We start from the raw sequence: 13210 nt of genomic DNA, 5'->3' as shown, positions 1-13210 counted from the left end.
TGACATATCAAAAATTAAGAATTTCAGGGATAGCACCAGATAAATGGGGCAGTTAAAAGGCATACTGGGCTGACTCTTTGTTCTCAAAATCTTTCAGTGACCTTTGGCCAAAAGCAATACAGTTTCGGCAATTTACAGATAAGTCCAATCTAAGGTCTCCTAAGTTAGTATAAACCCAAAAGGAACACTGCTTTCAGGTATGCCTGGGCAAAGTTGGGGTGGGGGAGGGGGAAGAGGGAAGGTATATTCAAGGTTTCTCTCTTCCAAAATATCTACACACATAAAGTCACCCACAATGGCGCTATATCTCTCGAGCCTGGATCCCTTTTTTTCCCCCTGCTATCATCATGCTGACAGGTAGGATGAGGAAGCAGGAGGGCCACCATACCTGGAATATGCTAGCACCATATGGCGTTCTCCAGGCATTGAGAAGGTTGTCTTTCCCAGTGCTCACAAACCATTTGCCTAAGTGACAAAAAATGAGAGAAGGGTCAGTTTGTGGCCTATTGTCCTTAGAGGCAAACACAGGCACCTTGCTCCTCCCCCAATGCCTACTCCAGGGGAATCAAATCCCCAGTGTGTAGGAAACTTCCCATGCAAAGTATTTCACAAAGATATGTAAATGAGAAAATGTGATAGGAATATATATTCTTCTCTTCAACAAGAGAAGGCTGACTAGGGATGGCTGGGGAAATGAGAATGTTGAAACTTGGGAGTGACTTTTGGCGACTATATTCATGAATGTTTTTAAATATCATCAAGATCAACTGGACTAGATTACTTTTGAAACTGGGAAGATATGAGTTACCCTCCATGTCCCACAAAGCCAGCTGGGCCTGGTGCAAGCACAGAATTTCCATCAGCATCCTGGCCCTCAACATCCACTAAATTTACTTCCTATTCCTAGGAAAGAAAATGTAGTCTTGTGAAGATGACTGTGAGAATGAGGAGAATTGAGGGCTACTGTTTCTAGTCTTAGCTCTGCAGCTGAGCTTTCTGTGACCCCTCACCCCAAAGGACACTCCCCCTTTCTAGTTTCTTAGTTTCTATATCCATTAAATGAGAGAGAATCTCTAAGAACCTTTTTGACTATAAAATGCTGTTGTCACTCTTGTGATACCTTTGGTCCTCTTAGAGAATGAAGGATGAACAACATGGATTCCTCTAGGAAGGGTTACCCAAGTTTTTTTTCTTTTAATTTTTTATTATGAACTGAAATAGAAATATTCCAATATAGAAAGAACAAAAAGGATTATACAAGAATTCCTGATCTTCTTTTGCATATTTTGCAAAAAGTATAAATTAAATACAAGAAAGTAACAAATGGCTATTTGTGTCTCCTTCTGAATGTTTTGTTTCCTTTTCTTCTGTATGTTTGTTTTTATTTGTGCTTTTTCCTTTTTAAGTTTGCATTTCCCTGACTTTCCAAGGATGCGTTATGATTATACATACCCATAAATATGTGTAAACAAACACATGCATGTACACTTTTTCAAAACAGGATGTAGCCTAGGTCCTTTATGCACTTGACTTTATAGACTGAATTATCATGAGAAAGAAAAAACCTCAGAGGCCAGAATTCAACCTTTTTATTTCCCAGATAAAGAAACTGAGGTACCCAAAGTCACACAGACCAGAAGTTTCAAAGCTGGGATCTGAACTCAAAGTCTTCTGACACTAATTCTACTTTTTTTTGATCTTTTTTGGAGGGGGGAGGCAGTGCAATTGGGGTTAAATGACTTGCCCAAAGTCATAGGTTAAGTGTTAAGTGTCTGAGACTGCATTTGAACTCGGGTCCTACTGACTCCAGGGCCAGTGCTATTCACGGTGCCACCTAGCCGCCCCTTGACACTAATTCACTCATAACTAAACCAAGATAATTTAGTCATACAGATCAAATCAAGCCAACAGTTTGGTTAATGTCATTTCTTCCTTCAAGGTCTCTTAGCTAAGCAAGGCTTCTCCTTGCTAGGGCAGGTCTGGTGGGTCATAAGAAAGAACTGCCAGTCAAAGAAGCTCAAGAGCCTTTGGAGGGGTGGAGAAGGAATGACTAAGTGACAACCTCCCCTCCCCCCCATTTCTTACCACAGTAGGCAAATTTCAAGGAGAGCACACAGCTCTCATGCAGGTGTAGCTGATATTTATCTGGTTTGGTGTGATGCAACACTTCCACATTGCTGCTCTCCATGCCCACAGCCAGCCACTCCCCAGTGGGGCAGTAGCCTAAGGAGAAGATCTTTAAAATTAAAAAAGAGGAAAAAAATGGTTTCAACATTGAATATGAGTGAGTCTGTCGGCCCCCAACTAGGTCAAAAGGAGTCCCCTTTCACCATAGGTCCCACAAATACCTCCAATCTTATTTTTAAACACCATCTTATATCTGGAATCCCTGTTACTCCCTTCATCCATTCCAAACAGCCACCACTTGCCAAATAGACATCTTACATTTTGCACAAGGCTAGCTGCAAAGCATTCCCCTCCCCTAAGTTTTCTAGTTGATGAGATGAGATTTTTAGGTTAAGGTCCTCCTTCCAAGATAATCCCTATCATGAGAACTGCTGAGATTATGCTTTGATAGAGTTAGAGCCACATCATATTCAAGAGGGAAAGGAAGCTATTGTTTAGTGTGGTTTTCTTAAATTTGGAACCTAAGGTGAATCTGCATTTATTCCCACTGCAAGGTGCAGGGAAGAATGGGGGTGGGGAGTTAAGAGCCTTTCCTATCCATCAAGGCGGCTTGTTGAAGTCAAAACTACAAAACTAAGACCTAGACCATAGCCTGTTAGAATCAGAAACAAGATTTTTTTCTTTGGAGGACAATTGGGGTTAAGTGACTTGCCCAAGGTCACATGGCTAGTTTTTGTATTAAGGGTCTGAGGTCAGATTTGAACTCAGGTCCTCCTGACTCCTGGGCCTGTGATCTATTCACTGCACCCCCTAGCTGCCCCCAGAATCAAGATTTTAACCTACTTTTCAAAGAATTTCCCACTGTAACGTGCATAGAGAAAACAAAAGATTATAAGCCAATGGCCCTGACCTTTAAGGAATGAGGATAAATTTTAGTTATAGTTTCATATGCATGGGAAATATTACAATATCTGTGCCAAATTACAAGCATCTCAAAGGGCAAAGAAGAGATGAATATTGGGCACAAGTAGGCTTCCAAACAAGTAGTACTTCCAATAATGACCTATATTCAAGAAGTGATCAAAGGGAAAGCTCAGATCAAGGTGATTTGTGATTGGGAGGTAGAAGGGTCATATGTCGAGGAGATACTTACACAAGGACAGGTCCAGGTCAAGTGTTCCATTGGTACTCCACAGTTTGATATACACATACATATTTATACATGTTTTCTATATACATATTTCTAATTTCCTAGTAATGGTGATGTTACATGCATGAAGGGGGTATGTGTGTGTGTGTATTTTAATAAATCTATGATTACCAGTTCTCTCTACCTTTCCCAGTGGACCAAATGCCTTATCTACCTGTTATCTAACATTTGTACCAAATGGCCAGTCCACCACCTTTTCCAATAGAGGAAATCTACCTCTTCTCAGATCACAATCTATCCAACTTTTCATTAGTACTGATGCAATCTACATGCAAAATAATCAGTCTGAAGAAAATGGACACAGTTTGTATAATAAACACACGAACATACATAAGAGACAATTTTTAAGGGGAAGAAGATCCCAAAGACAGAACCCTTTGTCTACACAAGGTGAGAACCTTGTAAACTGTCTGAAAGCCTTGGACACTTACCTGGGAAGTGAAATCATGCTGCTGTAGCTGTCTGCCTTCCCTCAGGTCCCAGGATCGGACTGTATTATCTAAACCACCTGTCCACAACTTGGTGCCATCATGGGAAATATCTATACAGCTGGCACCATCTGTGTGGCCCTGAAATTGCCTGAAATGCATAAAGAGAAAGGGAGAGAAGAAAGGAAGAGGAAAGAAATCAACCTTGGGGGAATCACAGAATGTTAGACATTGAAGGAAGTTTAGGAATGATCACGGAGTTCAACCTCTTTATTTCACAAATAAAGAACCCAAGGTCCAGAATGGGGAAGCTGTCCAGACAGGAGAGCTGGAACTCACCAAACTCAGGTTTCCTGACTCTGATACTTCCTTCTACTTTACCACCTGACCAAGTTAGCTTTTGGGACTCTAGAACATGACACCCAGCTGAGGCAGTACATTTTCAGTTATCAGTTGCATATAAAAAACTAGCCCCCGAGATTGTCCATTCACTTCTGAATAGCTCTAATTTTAGAAAGCTTTTCCTTACATTTGAATAATCTCTGCAGGCTAGGAGCATAGATATAGAACTTGAAGGGTTCTGAGAGGCCATGTAGAACAAACCCCCTCACTTTACAGAAGAAACAGGATCCCAGAAAGTTGAAGTGAATTCACAGGTAAAAGCATATTTTTCTTCAAGAAGAAGCTCTATACCTAAAATCTAAGTAGCCTCCAAAAAGAAAAAAAAAAAAACCACATGGATCCCATATAATGCCGTTTAGTTCAGGGCTTCACAGAGTAAATACTTGATAAGGAGGAGGACTAGAAGGACCTGAATAATGTACAGGCCAGACAGCCAGAGCAAGAGAAAGACAGTTCCACAACACAATACCTGGAGAACTTCTCAACACAGTATTCAAGGCTCTCTATGATTTAGTGTTGGACCCAGTCTATCATTCCAACCTTACTGCCTACTATTTCCCTATACCAGGTGTTCCTAAATTTGGGGCCTTTGAACTTTTATAAAAATTGATAATTATATTTTAATATAATTGCTTTCCCTTATGATCCTATACATATTTTATCACATGCAATCTTAAATATTATTGTAAGAAAGGGTCCATGGGCATTCAGGACACAAAAAAAGGTCAAGAACTCCCTGCTTCAGCCACGTCTATCAACTCCATGCACCCAAAACATACCATATGTATCCTGGCCTTTATATCTTGATATATACCTCAGTGATGTCACATACTATTCTTCTGACCTTTTCCCAATCCTCCACCTGACCCCCACTCTTACTGAGCTGGATCCTCAAGTGCTGGCTTTAAAAATCTCACCTTCTCCAGTGAAACCTTCCCAGACCATCCCAAACTGCCAAACGACTTTCAGTCTCTTCTATATGTCGCATCTTATGGTAAATATCTATGGTATATATCTAAATATGAATTTCCTTCATACTTTTAGAGTCCCTACCATAATTCCTTATAAAGTACGTACTTCTTCCTCCCATTCCCCCCAAATTAGACATTATATAAATCACCAAATATGGCACCTAAATCAAAGAACCATGTGGTTTAATAGTGGGTTTATTTTTTTAACGAGGTTAATGATGCGGGTGGCAGAGCCCATCTCTCTGTGTTGCCACAATCTAGTTCCTGTCCTTACCTGACCAGGGTTTGGTTGTGAAGGTCCCAAACAGCAATATTCCCATCACTGCAGCAGGAAAAACAAACTTTGGCATCAGGGCTGATGGCCAGGGCATAGCAGGCTGGGGCAGAGGACGTTAGCTCAGCTTTGATTCTAGGTGTTGGGGATGCCAGGTCCCAGATGGTCAGCGTGCTGGCTTCACCACCCACAATGAGTGTGCGACCATCGGGAAGGAGCTTACAGGAACGGATATAGTTATCTCGGTTCTAGAGAAAAGAGGGTAGAATATTAGTAGTTTGGGCTCCTCTACTCCGGGATGACAATATGTAAAAATGGAATAGAATTTCTATCACCTCTGAGAATTCATTGCTGCTTTTACATGCTTTCCAACCCTCTTTGTTATCATTTAATAAATATTTTGTAAAAGGCACATGTTTGTCGTATCTCCTCCACACACACCGCCACCCCTCCCCTCCCCCCCGCCTGAGCAGATTGGGAAAGCCAAAGACAGGCAGCTTTTTTCCAAAATCAAAACAGGAGCTCCCTAAAGCAACATTTCTTTTTCTCCTTCCCTGCTTCCTCCCTTCCTTATAAAGGATTTGCCTATGTGCTAGAGATTAAAAGAATGGGGTGGGGGGTGAAGCCTCAAGGAGCTTACTGAAGAGACGTGCTAAATTTTCAAAGGATGAGTAGGATTTGGACAGGAAGAATGCATTCCAAGCTAGAGAGAGCCATGAATAGAAGTACAGAGAAAGGAATAAGCATGATGAGATGATCAGAGGAGAGGGGATTGGCTATGGAAGGAGGCTGCACATTCCTAGCAAACAGAAGAGAAAAAAAATACTCCCTGGCCACACTAGGCTTATATTCTAGAGTTCCTTACCAAGCAGTCAAGCTGAGAAATGGGACTTTTGCTTCCTGGTTGGCTTATGTCCCAGATTTTCACACATCCTTTGCCTCCAGTGTAGACATGCCGGGTAGGGTTGCTGATGGTCACAGCACATACCACTTCCCCATGGCTTAGCGTGTTGATCTGTCGTGCATGCCGAGGAATCCCAGGCCCTGCCAGTGCATCATGGGGAAAGGGGACTGGCTGCATCTGGCCATCAGCACTCACATGGAAGGAATAAGCCCTAAAAGAAGGAGACACCAGGGATACAGGTGTCAGATCAAGATCAGAAATTGACTTGATTCCCATTCCTGCATCTAAAAGCCAACAGTGGAAAGCAGCAGATTTTTTTCAGGGGGTAGGGGGTGGCAGAGGGAGGAAGATTATTTCTCTTCTAGGTATTTATACATAGATACACTTATATTTATATTTATACATAGATACACTTATATTTATATTTATACATAGAGACATACATAAAATACAGTGTGCTGATTTTTTTCAGCTAAGGTTCAGAAAACTTTTCAACCAGCATGGTAATAAAGTGATTTTAACCGCCCGTTCTCAATTAGCTCAGTTTAAGTTATTTATTCACTTTGGGAATTATCTATTGTAGAATTTTTATGTTCCCCTTCCCCCTGTACACTTGTTTCCCATGTTTACCCATTCTTTAAAGGCCAACTTAAATGCCAACTCATCCATATCATAAGCTTTTATTTCACACACACACACACACACACACACACACACACACACACCCCACACATATGAAAGGTTGGTAATGACCTTTTCCCCATCCTTTCAGATTTTATGCTTTGTACTTTTCTAGTCCACTTATCATAAAATATCAAATATTATAGTTATTGGTGATTTTATCTTATTCTCATTCCAGCCTTTACACACAAAACAAAACACCAAAGTTCTTTGGATGGATCAGAGGTTCCCAAGGCCCTGGGCACCTTGAGTGAGCTGACCTCTCAGCACTTTTGGAGTCTGGCTTTAGTCTTGTGACTTTTTCTGGATCTAAAGAGATAATCAACCCCATGGCCCTTTGATGTCCAGAGAAAGTAAAGTTCAGGAAACAAGACTAATAGGCTGCTAAATACCCTACCTCTGCCATCTGGTTTTCTAGGAACAAAAAGGAAAGATCAATACCTAGATTCACATACACTGGGGGTAGAAGTATAGATTCGGGATTTAACAATACAATGAATAATACAGTACCTGGCAAACAGTAGGCATTTAATAAATGCTTGTTGGTGGATAACCTTTCTGAGAGCATTACTATAGAAATGAACTAAAATCTAAAACTTAGAGAACATTTATCTAGATAATACAGAATGTTATATATTATTATATATATTATAAATTACATATGTATAAATATTTATAATACAGAAAGAGGAAGAACATCTAGAAATACAGAGACAGAAAAGGTGTGTTCAGAGTGTAAAAGGGACCTTAGAGGCCATCTAATTGGAAAGACAGGATGTAGGAACAGCAAGAAGGATAGTGGGAGGACCCAAGCTCTATAGTCCTAGCTAGGTGACACATGTACACGTGTGTGTGTGTGGGGGGGGGGGGGGCACGTAAATTACTTACTTCCTCTTTCAGGTGCTTAGCTTCCTCAATTTTAAAATTATAAGACCTTTAAAGTCCCTCCCAAGATGCTTAAAAAAAAATCTCCAATTTGTAATGAAGTGGCCTAATTTTTCCTAATACTGACTCATGGTGCCCTGAGCAGAGTTCCAATCCCACCCCATACCCCAATGGGATTTAGTAAGATCCAGAAGCTTACGGTTTTCCTCCAGGAATGGATGCAAGACTTGAGGGTAGTCCAGTGGCCCTCATTGGGGGGTGGGGGTCAAAACCAACCTGTGAAACCAACATAAGGCATTAGCCTTAAGTGAAAATTATAACACCTCACATTTAAATATTTCAAGTTCTTTTCACATTTGTTACTTGGTAAGAGTCTCATAATCACCCTTGGGCCTCGATGGGACAGGTATTAATGTCCCTTTTAGGTAAATGAGGCCCAAAAAGTTGGTGACTTACCCAAGGTCATATAGAAAATTATCAATAAAACTAAGACCACAAACCCAAAACTATGAGCCCTATACCTTTTTTTAGTTAATACCAACTTGGCTTTCTAACTGAACTAAAAAACATCCAGGCAAGAAAAATGATAACATGTACAAGGGATGTTAATAGATGAGCTATTGGAAAAAAACAAGCTCACAAAGCTCTTGCTCATCACCTCTTTTGCCCTTCCTTCACACACCCTTCTTCCTTCAACATGGCAGAGCCTGAGTGCACACTCATTTCATGTAAAGTGCAAAACGGAGACGATTTCTCTCTAGAGAAATTTCCTTTCCTTTCATTCAATCAAAAAGCATTTATTAGGCACCTACTACATGTGTGATTCTGCTAGGCACTAAAAATACAAAGAATAAAATAATACCTACTTTCTAAGAGTCCAAGTGTCTTCTTCTTCCCTTCTGCCTACCCACATCTAACCCATCTCTCAATATCTTATTCAGGTCTGACTCTTGCAGGAAGCCTTCCTTGACTACTCTTTACAATCTACATAGAACTGTCCTTTCTCCAAATTCCTACAGTAGTTACAGTCCCAATACATACTCTAATACTTATTATTATTAGTGTTATCCAATTCTTTTTCATGTGGATAAATATCATGTCTGGTCTTCCCCAAAAGGGATAAGAAATTCCTTGTTTCAGGGGTGGCTAGGTGGCACAGTGAGTAAAGTGCCAGCCCTGGAGTTGGGAGGACCTGAGTTCAGTTCCGGCCTGAGACACTTAACACCCACACGAAAATACTAGCCGTGTAACCTTGGGCAAGTTACTTAACCCCATCGCCCTCCAAAAGGCAAAAAAGAAAAGAAATTCCTTGTTTCACTAGCATAAGGGCTAGGCACACTTGACTGACTCCTGTTTAAATGAAAAATGTTAAGACCCCCAAAAAGCCCATTTGTCTAATGTTAAAGAACATTAATATGATAAATATAGATGATAGTTATGTTATAGTCATGTTGTACTTGGAGCTTACAAAGTATTCTCTAATTCATTATCACATTTCAATAACCTTGTGATATTCTGCTATGATAAAGAAATTGAAAGATTGTGCCTTGTCCAAGGTAGCAGTATCTTAAACATCTTAGACTGAGGTCAGGCAAATTTTTAAGGGCTGGAGATATACTTAAATTTCCTCTATAAGGCATAACCCATTACAAACATATAGATCAATCCCTCCAACAAAACTTCCAACATCTCCTAACTTTCCCTTTAGGAAACACCTCTTCAACAATCTAGGGTTGCCAGTTTACTTAGTTATGTAAGCCTTGGAACTGTAGGGAATCTTAAGAAGTCACCTTATCTATCTACTACATTTCAGAAGTTCTCCATATGGGCATGCTCCCTACAATTCTAAGCCCTAAACACCATAAGGGCTGAGAACAGCCCAAGGTGGAGTAGTGGTCTATCCTAATCAATGCTAGCCCAACAACACCCCATCCCCATAAAGGAGCCAAAAGTTCTACGTACAGCTCCAAAGCTCACCATTGGTGATCGACCATAGGCAGCTGCAGCGGCGGCCGCAGCACTCATTTGAGGCGGGATGTTGTGTAGACTTGCGTAGGCCCCTGGGCTGGTGAGCGAGCCATTCATCTCATGATGGCCCATCATAGCAAATGGAGCTGCATAAGAGCCTATGGAGATGGGAGTACGGAGAGTAGATGCTAAACAGAAACAGGAGAGTATATATTAGAGGACTGCAGTTCCAAGAAACCCTTCACATCTCCTACCTCCTTCCAACCATTTTTTTGCTATAGGCAAAATGCCGTATATACTTTGGAAGTGTAAGTGTGAGCTCCTAGAATACTATTAGGTCTGGTAGGAACCTTAAGAGTCCAATCCCCTCATTTTACAGATAAGGAAACTGATTCCCAAAGAAGGTAAATTTCTTATCCAGTGTCAGTGTTAAATAGTGGCAGAGTTGTACAGAAAAGGCGCTGGGCCTGCATGGATGGTTTCCTCACTTGGGAGTTCCCTAAACCACTAAAATTACAGGTCCAGTTCCTTTCCCTGGTTAGATTCAATGGTCTCTGAGGTCCCTTTGAGTGTATGAACCTATGATCTCCCTTTGAAAGTCAGGCCTCTTGGAAATTTTCTCTGGTAGAATCCACTCAACTTCAAACTATGAGAGACTTTAGAGGTCAACCGGTTCATTTTATCAATAAGAAAATTAAGATATAGAAAGGCTGAGACTACAACCACATAGGGAGTTAGTTAACTGCCTATTGGAGCCAGAATCTAGCTTTTTCAGTTTCCAGGCTTGTGCTTTTTCTTCCCACAACTCCCTGAATCACAATCCTTTGCACTTGCTGGCATATTCCTAAACTAAGCATTCTGAATTAGTTCAGTGAGTCTGTCCTGGATCTCCAACCAGGGTGCAGGCTGCCCCAGGAACAGAAGCTATGACTACCTTCCTTGGATTTGTTCCAAGGTACTTTATAGATGAGTCATTGTAAACCACATCTGATGTTAGCTGACCCATGCCTTGAAAAATCCTCACCCATGTCTCTGTCAGGAACACAAGCCAAGGGGAGAACACCCAAGAAAGAAGTCTCTTAATTGCCAGTGACTACCCGTCCCCACCCCCCGCAACACACATACACACACCTCAACCCCAAGGGCCCACATCTCTACCTAGGGGATCCATGCCAGATGGTTTGCCTGGCATCGATCGGAGCCCCGGAGTTGAGCTTGTTCCAGGAGTTGGGGCATCATTTCTTGGAGTTGGTGTGTTTGACTTAAGACCAGGGGTAGAGGATTTATCATTCTGGAATCAAAGGGGAGAGAAAAAGGAAAACATGAAGAACTCAACTCCTTGGACAACAGGGTAAAAGAGGTAGTTTTTTCAGGCAGAGCATTATGCTCACCCTCCCTTTACGCCCAACGAGAAATAAACCCAAGAAGCTCTTTCTGGGTTACTTGAAAAATCTGCATCTACACCCCTCCTCCCGCTGCCAATCATCAGCACACAAGGAGCAGCAAACACCACCTACGTGACCAAGGTCTTTTGTCTTAGAAGAAGGAGTACTACTGGATGAGGCGACCGAGGCAGGGCTATTAGGAGCATCCTTTTTCAGTCCTCGGGTTTTATCTATCCCATTTTCAGGAGGGGAGTGGGCTGGACTGACCCGGGGTGTGGCTGGATCCTAAAAACACAAGAAATACATTTATAGCAACTGCTAAGGTCAAGTGTTCAAATTCATAGTTGCTAGATGGGAGAAAGACGGAGAGTAATTGATTTGGACTAAGTGAAGAGTCCAGATTCTGAGAACAGACCAGATTCAGGGATCTCTACATTCCTACAGACATTTTGGAGGTATAACGGAAAGATTTGGAGTATTAATTAGAATTGGAAGGAAGCTAAGAGTCCAAACCCATCACTTTACAGATGAGAAAAATGAAAAAGTGAAATTATTTGTCCAGGGTCATAGAATTAACTAGTGGAAGATTTGGGACGAGAATCCAGGTCTCACAACTCCAGCGGCCAGTGTTCTTGCTATGATATGCTATCTCTAACCTGCTGGGATTGATTTTATGAAGGAATGACCACACCTTTCTTTAATTATGGCCAGGTGCCTGGTTTGATGGACCAAGGAATTGATCAAACACATTTTTTCCTTTAGTACTTATTTTAGTATGCTTTTGGTGATCTATGTCAGAAGAGAAAGCAAAGTTACCTATCCCAGAACCGTCAAAAACTCCCATTTTTAATATGCCTAAGTTAGCGCACATTCTTCCTTCGAACACAAACAAGAAGAAGCGTGATGGGGGTACAACTCTGCTTAGCTAGAGATTTAACAGAAGATACCAACCCACAGTTCTCATCTTTCCCTCAGCTCAGGAGCCATGGGCTTTAAGGCCCCTTTCAACACTATTCACATGTGGTCACTTGTCTTTGCTAAGGCCTCCCATCACCTAAGGATTCTCAGAATGGATTTCTAATCTTAGTCCTTTATAAAAAACAAAACAAACCAAAAATTTCATTTTTCTTTGAAATGTCCCCTTTACAACACTGTCCCTCACTCACCTCATTGGACACATCTACCACAAGGTCATCGCTCTTGTCACCATCGCTATCCTGCAACATAAGAAGAGGTAGGTAAGAAATAGGAATACCTTCCATGCTTACCTCTGAGAGTCTATACATTACTCCTTTCCTTTAAAACACAGCCCATTTCCACAAGACACCTTCCCTGATTAACCATCCGCCAAGCTGATGACTCTTATTCTGCTGTCTCCCTTTTAAATTCAGTTAGCTACACATTGATTTGCACTACTGTTAACTCTTTCCCTGCCTCAGTTACAATTAACATGTCCTACAGCCTCCCCTACCCCAGACTAGAAGCCCTCTGGGGCCAGGGACTGTGTAGAGTAATCATTCAAAACTGTTAATGACCAATGACACTTTTTACTCATCTCCTAACAATAAGGGGTTGGGGGTGGGGTCACAAAGCATTAGACAGACACACAATAAAAGATAAACCAAACTATAAGCAGCAAATGGTATGTCCAAAGTAAGAAGGGCAGATAATCAATGCCACTAGAACTCAGGAAGGCAAGAGATAAAGAGAGTAGTCTGTGGGCTGGGTGGTGAGAGAAGGTTCCACAGACTAGGGTGGGACTTGCTCTGGGTCCTAAAAGATGGGAACAGAACACCTGAGGAAATAAGCAATGTTGAAAATGAGAGATGGACATATCTTGGAGTCATCTCTTTCCAGGAAGGAAAAGAATCCTATCTCATTAGCATCCAAAGGACAGTTTGCTCTCTCTGAAGAGAGGCTTCAAGACCACTAAAATAAATGCTGAAGAACTCTAGATAATAGTTTTAAGATAGTT

The 13210-nt window shown here is 41.4% G+C and overlaps 1 protein-coding gene across 7 annotated transcripts in view; it reads right to left on the bottom strand.

The window, feature by feature from the left end:
• TLE3 (TLE family member 3, transcriptional corepressor) overlaps positions 1 to 13210 on the bottom strand; it is a 59752-nt gene that overhangs the window by 2689 nt on the left and 43853 nt on the right. For 4 of the 7 annotated variants that reach the window (XM_069098186.1, XM_069098187.1, XM_069098189.1 and 1 more), the window contains exons 10-19: positions 12402 to 12452; positions 11368 to 11520; positions 11009 to 11141; positions 9845 to 10038; positions 8082 to 8158; positions 6278 to 6527; positions 5413 to 5660; positions 3769 to 3916; positions 2086 to 2236; positions 389 to 465 (exon numbers count right to left, since the gene is read on the bottom strand). In XM_069098186.1, the coding sequence (XP_068954287.1) occupies positions 389 to 465; positions 2086 to 2236; positions 3769 to 3916; positions 5413 to 5660; positions 6278 to 6527; positions 8082 to 8158; positions 9845 to 10038; positions 11009 to 11141; positions 11368 to 11520; positions 12402 to 12452 (1482 nt within the window). The remainder of the gene's footprint in view (positions 1 to 388; positions 466 to 2085; positions 2237 to 3768; positions 3917 to 5412; positions 5661 to 6277; positions 6528 to 8081; positions 8159 to 9844; positions 10039 to 11008; positions 11142 to 11367; positions 11521 to 12401; positions 12453 to 13210) is intronic. The other 3 variants (XM_069098188.1, XM_069098191.1, XM_069098192.1) reach the window with 1 other exon arrangement.

Source organism: Petaurus breviceps, unplaced genomic scaffold, assembly GCF_028583685.1.
Source record: "Petaurus breviceps papuanus isolate PSGF00001 unplaced genomic scaffold, PetGlider_PUasm1.0 37, whole genome shotgun sequence".
Lineage (NCBI taxonomy): Eukaryota > Metazoa > Chordata > Mammalia > Diprotodontia > Petauridae > Petaurus > Petaurus breviceps.
The sequence above is the reverse complement of the archived record's forward strand: the minus strand, read 5'-3'. Positions and strand labels throughout refer to the sequence as shown.